Source organism: Leptonychotes weddellii, chromosome 5 (genome assembly GCF_054177405.1).
Source record: "Leptonychotes weddellii isolate Sample4059 chromosome 5, ASM5417740v2, whole genome shotgun sequence".
In the NCBI taxonomy this organism is placed as follows: Eukaryota; Metazoa; Chordata; class Mammalia; order Carnivora; family Phocidae; genus Leptonychotes; species Leptonychotes weddellii.
Genome location: NC_138373.1, coordinates 73,459,095 through 73,466,423, shown reverse-complemented (window position 1 = coordinate 73,466,423; position 7,329 = coordinate 73,459,095). Strand labels below are relative to the sequence as shown.

Here is a 7,329-nt window from a genome sequence, read left to right as displayed (position 1 = left end):
TACCTCTGAAACAAATAATGCAATATATGTTAAGAAAAAAAAAAAGAAGATAGCAGGAGGGGAAGAATGAAGGGGGGGAATCGGAGGGGGAGACGAACCATGAGAGACGATAGACTCTAAAAAAGCAAACTGAGGGTTCTAGAGGGGAGGGTGGTGGGAGGATGGGTTAGCGTGGTGATGGGTATTAAGGGGGCACGTACTGCATGGAGCACTGGGTGTTATGCACAAACAATGAATCATGGAACACTACATCTAAAACTAATGATGTAATGTATGGTGATTAACGTAACAATAAAAAAAAAGAATCAGAGTCCAAGAAAGCCGGGTGAATATGAAAGCAGATATGGCTGGAAGGGGCCATGATTCAGGGAATGAGGATAGCTTCTAGAAGTTGGAAGGGTGTGTAAATGGATTTTTCCCTAGAGCCTCCTGAAGAAATGCTGCCCTGATGACACCTTGATTTTAGCCAGTGAGACCCTATTGTGTATTTCTGACCTCCAGAGCTATATGATAACTTATGTTGTTTTACACCACTAAGTTCATGGTAGTTTGTTACAGCAGCAAGAGAAAACTAACGTGACACACTCACAGAGGCATATATACAATAGTTAAGATGGAGTATAATCTGAGTTTGTTTCTGTTAGAATTCCTATCGGATACTCGTCATCAAGGGTACTTTTGATTAGATTTTGTGTTGGAAAACTCAGAAGTGGGGCTCCTTGGGTAGCTCAGTAGGTTTAGCCTCCGACCCTTGGTTCCGGCTCAGGTCATGATCTTAGGGTCATAGGACCCAGGCCCTCAAGGGGCTCTGCGCTCAGCAGGGAGTCTGCTTCTCTCCCTCTCCCTCTGCCCCTCCTCCACTTGCTCTCTCTCTCTAAAATAAATAAATCAATCTTAAAAAAAAAAAGTAAACTCAGGGGCACCTGGGTGGCTCATTTTGTTGTCTGCCTTTGGCTCAGGTCATGATCCCAGGGTCCTGAGATCGAGTCCCACATCAGGCTCCCTGCTCAGCGGGGAGCCTGCTTCTCCCTCTCCCTCTCCCTTTCCCCCTGCTTGTGCTCTCTCTCTCTCTCTCTGACAAATAAATAAATAAAATTGTAAAATAAAAAAGAAGAAGAAGAATGTGTTCTCCACAACCTTACAGTTTACACTGCAGGGATTCCATGAAGCAACTGAAATTATTTGCAAAATATTGTGTGTTTATATGTATTATATTCTGGGGAGAGTCTATATGTTTTACCAGGTTCTCAACAACACCCTTGATCCTCTAGACATTAGGAACCATGTATTTTATTTTATTTTATTTTAAGATTTTATTTATTTATTTGTCAGAGACAGAGAAAGAGAGAGCACAAGCAGGGGGAGTGGCAGGCAGAGGGAGAGGGAGAAGCAGGCTCCCCGCCGAGCAGGGAGCCTGATGCGGGGCTGGATCCCAGGACCCCGGGATCATGACCTGAGCTGAAGGCAGACACTTAACCCACTGAGCCACCCGGCGTCCCGGAACCATTATTTTAATAGATTTGCTCTTCCCTGTTTTAATCAGCAGAGGGCAGAAAAGTAATACAATTAGCAAATTCAACCCCCTATAACTAAGTCCTCAATTTCTGCCATCTATTTCCTGTCTTTGCTCTAGTTTGTTTGTTTGTTTTTTTAAGTGAGCTCTACACCCAGCGTGGGGCTTGAACTCACGACTCTGATATCAAGAGTCACGTGTCTACTGACTGAGCCAGCCAGGTGCCCATTTGCTCTGGCTTTTCTCTAGGCTAAAATTCCCTACCTGCAATCCCCTTCTGCATATGTCAAAACCCTACTGTCTCCGACTACCCATATCAAAAGCAGCCCTTCTTCTTTAATTTGGATGGATTCACTCCTTCCTTTCAGTTTCCCTGTGTATTCTGTTGATATCTATGGGAGTTATCATATTCTTCCTTTCAAAACAGCTATTGATTTAATTATTGTTCCAGGAGACCTTGGTCAATTACCCGTATTAATCACTGCATAATTATTATTTTTTTGAAAGATGAAAATATAGGTTGTAACTAAACCAATCATTTTCAAGTAAGGTTCCAAAAGATCTGTGTGTCAGAAGGTAAATTTCACATCACTGCAACAAGACAAAGGTGATGGTTGCAAAATATGTGATAAGTTTTTGCCCCAAAACAATGGTACCAGCTTGCTGTTTAATGTTGCTAAGCAAACAATTAAACAGAAAAAGTAAGAGAAGGCAGTGCTCCCGGCAGACCCATGGATCTGTCTTTCCAACAGTGAACAGAACAGACCAGGGACACCCCTTCTACCAGCCTCTGACCACCCTCCAAACTTTTTTTCAGTTGCAACCTTGGGAGCCATCTTCTCAGCCACCCTCTGCCTCTGGGACGAGCCAACATACTATTTTGAGCTTAGCTACCCCAAGATTTCTACTCACAAGCTGAGCACAGAAAACTCTGTGATAATACTTGAAGTGCTTAATGTTGTTTTGAGTAGAAATAAATTGGTGAGAAATAACCCTTGAATAACCCTTGGTGTCCTATTTATGTCTCATTTCTTATTTTAAAAGAAACAAAATTAAGGCCTGACTTGATTTTGGAATGCATCATTTCATGGCAAACGACCAAAGGCAGACACCGTGTCTTTCTCCCTTTCAAGGCCTTCAATAAGCATCAAATTGAATTGAAATGAATTAAACTGATGGTGAAGTTTCAAACCAAACTGGCCTGTAAGTGAGTGGACAGACCTGCCAATAAATAAGATCACTGGTCTTGAAATGCTCCGAAATAGCCGTACGACCCATCGGTTCATAATTTATTTATATTTTGGATTAAGAAGTCCTACCCTGTGCCATCCTGCCCAAATCAGAGCATATAACTTGACTTACAGGGCACATGCCTATTTGTAGACCAATTTGTCAGACATTAATGTTCTAGTAGAGAAAGAAGATAATGTGTGTCCCAAAGCCATGAAGCCAGTAATGTATGTTCTTCTCTAGCCCTGGGCATAATGGACCCAGGAGAAAACTTGATTAACTGGGGAGTGAACAAACCTGCCAACAACAGAACTGCAAGCAGAAGGAAATAGCTACCCTTTTAATAGTTTTAAATAACTTTTTAAAATAATATAGGGGTGCCTGGGTGGCTTGGTCCGTTAAGCGGCCAACTCTTGATTTCGGCTCAGGTCATGATTTCAGGGTTGTGGGATGGAGCCCTGTGTTGGGCTCAGCATTCAGCAGAGAGTCTGAGATTCTCTCTCTCCCTCTCTCTCTGCCCCTCCCCCTAAAATAAATAAATCTTCTAAAAAATAATATAAATGTATTAAGCACAGAACCCACATCAAAATTCTTAGTGGACTAAGGAAATCTAGCAGTCCTCAATTTCTGCCATCCTGAGATCGAGTCCCACATCAGGCTCCCTGCTCAGCGGGGAGCCTGCTTCTCCCTCTCCTTCTCCCTTTCCCCCTGCTTGTGCTCTCTCTCTCTCTGACAAATAAATAAATAAAATTGTAAAATAAAAAAGAAGAAGAAGAATGTGTTCTCCACAACCTTACAGTTTACACTACAGGGATTCCATGAAGCAACTGGAATTATTTGCAAAATATTGTGTTTTGTCTTTCCAACAGTGAACAGAACAGACCCAGGGACACCCCTTCTACCAGCCTCTGACCACCCTCCAAACTTTTTTTCAGTTGCAACCTTGGGAGCCATCTTCTCAGCCACCCTCTGCTGTGGGAAACCTGCTTCTCCCTCTCCCACTCCCCCTGCTTGTGTTCCTGCTCTCGCTCTCTCTCTCTGTCAAATAAATAAAAATAAAAATCTTAAAAAAAAAAACAAACAAAAAGTGGCAGTAATCCAGATGAGAGTGGTGAAGTTGACAGAAGACAGTGACAAATGGCATTAAAGAAAGGACTAAATAAAGCAGTGATTCACAAACTTCTGCTTTAGTTCTCCCAACGGGGGAAATGAGTGAACTCATACTTCCAGGTACAACCCAAAGTATCCTACCAAATCTAGAGTTTTGTATTTGAAGTCTGTATAAATTTTGCATTTTATCCCATATCGTATGCATGTTTATTTTAATATCAATATATTTTCTATTGATTATAGAAGTCAATTTATACCTTTGACTCTGTAATTCCATCTCTAAAATTTTTCCAAGTGGGGACAAAATATCAACTGAAATATGAACAGAAATTCATAACACTATTCCACCATGAAAACTGCAAACAATATAATGCCCAATGATAAACACTCTCTTAAGTAAAATACGTATCTAAATATTCGTATATAATACAGCCATTAAATGAACTATGTAGATGTTGGTGATTTGAAAAAAATTCCTATGGTAACATTGAGTACAGAAAGATACAGAATTATATATACAGTGTGATCTGAGCTATAAAAATCATATATAACAACAATAAAAGACCAGAAGGAAATGTAGATATCAGGTACTGTTTTGATAATATTTTTCATATTATTTTGTATTATCGCAAAGTAATTTTTTTAAAGATTTATTTATTTATTTGAGAGAGAGAAAGAGAGAGTGCGTGAGTGAGGGAAGCATTTATTTGAGAGAGAGGGAGAGAGAGAATCCTCAAGTAGACTCCCCATTGAGTGTGGAGTCCAACTCGGGGCTCAATCCCAGAACCCTGGGATCATGACCTGAGCTGAAATCAAGAGTCCACCACTTAACCAACTGAGCCACACAGGTGCCCGTCAAGATAATTTTTTTTTAAGAACATTGTTAGCCTGTGAGATCTGCCAGGGAAAGTTGATAAATTTAAGGAAATTTGTTATCTACTTTCTCTATGAATTATTTTATAAATAATAAGGCCTATCTCAAGAAACATCCTGAAATGATGTTTATAAGTAACACATAGAATAATGCCTGCCCATCCTAGGCCACCAATAAATGCAAGTCTCCTTCTATCTAGAGTCTAATATACTGTCAAGTGCATCATGACTGTTAGATTATTAGGGCTGGGGTGTGTGTATGTGTGTGTGTCTACTTAGGGAGATCATTAATCATGATGGATTTTCCAGGAAGACAAATCATAAACACAAATATATTGATATTTCAGATCCAAGAAGTCATAAACCACGTTGCTAGTTTTATTAGAAGGTTTACTCTAAGAACACCCCTCCTATTTCTAACAGCCTACCCACATCCACATTCGTCAACCACCATGTCTTCATAATGTCGTAAAATGACATTGTCATCATTGTCCTGATAGAGCATGGAAATGGGGGACAGCTTGGTGGGGATACAGACAGCCCGGGGGATCTCCGGGTCAACTGCACGCATCAGTGCTTGCATGAAAGCATAATTGGAACCGTTGAGGGAGGTGGTCATCGAGAAAGGACAGTCTCCATGGCAATAGTTTGCCATGAACCCTTTGGGGGCAATAATCCACTTGTGCCAACCTAAGTCCTGGAAGTTGATGAAGAGCTGGTGACGAAGGCAGAGACTCCTGCAAGAAGCCTCAGGGGCCAGAACGGCCTCCCTCCTTCTTCGGGATGAAGGGTGGCATGGCTCAGGGTTGAGACTCACCACCAGCAGGGAAGCATGGAGGGACTGTCTCAGTCTGGCACAGGTGTCCTGAAGCTGAAAATTCCGCCCCCCGTCTCTGGTCCCTTTGACCAGTATCTCTAGCAACAAACCTAAGTTCTTCTGGGGCTTGCTCTTCCAATCCTTAGCCACATCCAGCAGGTTGAAATGCACAACACCTTGAGGCCCTGGTACTGACTGTAACACAAGCATTTTACCTGGTTTGGGGATGGACTGGCCCCACACATGAGGCTCCTGAACCAGGGACAGAGCCAACTCCAGTTCCGGTCCCTGCTCATAGTAAGTGTTGGGCCCCAAATCCAGGCCCAGCTGGGCCATTGTTAACTGCTCCTTATCTTGAATGGCGGACAGGTTAAAGTAGAGCTGCTTCTGTAGGCAGGAGGAGGCTTGAGGGAGTTTCTCGGAGTAAAGAAAGAGACCTAGGTGGGAACAGAGATGTGAGAGTCACCAAAACATATTTCACTTCAGATCCGCCTATATGATATAAATGTCAAATGTTATATGATATCTACATATGCAAACTAAGGGCAGGAAGTTATCAGCTATACTCAAACCCTACCACTGGGAGGATTTGTTTCTTTCCCTCCTCATTCAAGGCCAGAGGTTCTTATCTTCACATCTGCAGGTCCCCAAGGGGTCCTGGATAGAATTTAGAAGGTCCATGAATTTGGATGGGAGAAAGAATTACATCTGTATTGGGCGCCTGGGTGGCTCAGTTGGTTAAGCCACTGCCTTCGGCTCAGGTCATGATCCTGGAGTCCCGGGATCGAGTCCCGCATCGGGCTCCCTGCTCGGCAGGGAGTCTGCTTCTCCCTCTGACCCTCCCCCCTCTCATGTGCTCTCTCTCATTCTCTCTCTCTCAAATAAATAAATAAAATCTTTAAAAAAGAAAAAAAAGAATTACATCTGTATTTTCACGGAACTCTAAATGAAATTTAGCATTTCTTTCAACTATGAATATAGGCAACAAGTCCCAAAAATATTTTCAGGGCCTATGACACTGTTACCAATAAAAGTCCTAGGTGTGTTCATAGATTAAGTTGTTGCAAGTATCTCAAAATAACATTTACACTCACACTACTTTGAATTTATGGTAAATATAGTCCCAACCCTGGATCTTGTTATTTGTTGCATTAATAAATGCATCCGTGGGGCGCCTGGGTGGCTCAGTTGGTTAAGCGACTGCCTTCCGCTCAGGTCATGATCCTGGAGTCCCTGGATCGAGTCCCGCATCGGGCTCCCTGCTCGGCGGGGAGTCTGCTTCTCCCTCTGACCCTCACCCCTCTCATGTGCTTGCTCTCTCTCATTCTCTCTCTCTCAAATAAATAAATAAAATCTTTAAAAAAAATAAATGCATTCGTGTATGTCACTGTACACACATTTGGTTTAAAATATTTTTATAAATGTATTTAAATATTTAACTGATTTCCTTGGAAATCCTAAATACTTTATTTTATTTTTCTTTTAAGATTTCATTTATTTGACAGAGAGAGACAGAGCGAGAGAGGAAACACAGCAGGAGGAGTGGGAGAGGGAGAAGCAGGCTCCCCACTGTGCAGGGAGCCCGATGCGGGGCTCGATCCCAGCACCCTGGGATCGTGACCTGAGCCGAAGGCAGACGCTTAACGACTGAGCCACCCAGGCGTCCCCTAAGTATTTTCTTTTAGCATATAAACCATTACTCTGAGAAGGAGTCCATCACCTTCAACAGAATGGCCAAAGGGCACAAAAATGTTTAAGAACATGGGGCGCCTGGGTGGCTCAGTTG

The 7,329-nt window shown here is 42.4% G+C and overlaps 1 protein-coding gene across 1 annotated transcript in view; it reads right to left on the bottom strand.

The window, feature by feature from the left end:
* Positions 1-5,086: 5,086 nt before the first annotated feature.
* The window catches only part of GDF3 (growth differentiation factor 3), a 5,831-nt gene continuing 3,588 nt past the window's right edge, over positions 5,087-7,329 (bottom strand). The window contains exon 2 of the mRNA XM_006738244.3: positions 5,087-5,980. Coding sequence (XP_006738307.2) covers positions 5,151-5,980 — 830 coding nt within the window. The 3' untranslated portion in view covers positions 5,087-5,150. The remainder of the gene's footprint in view (positions 5,981-7,329) is intronic.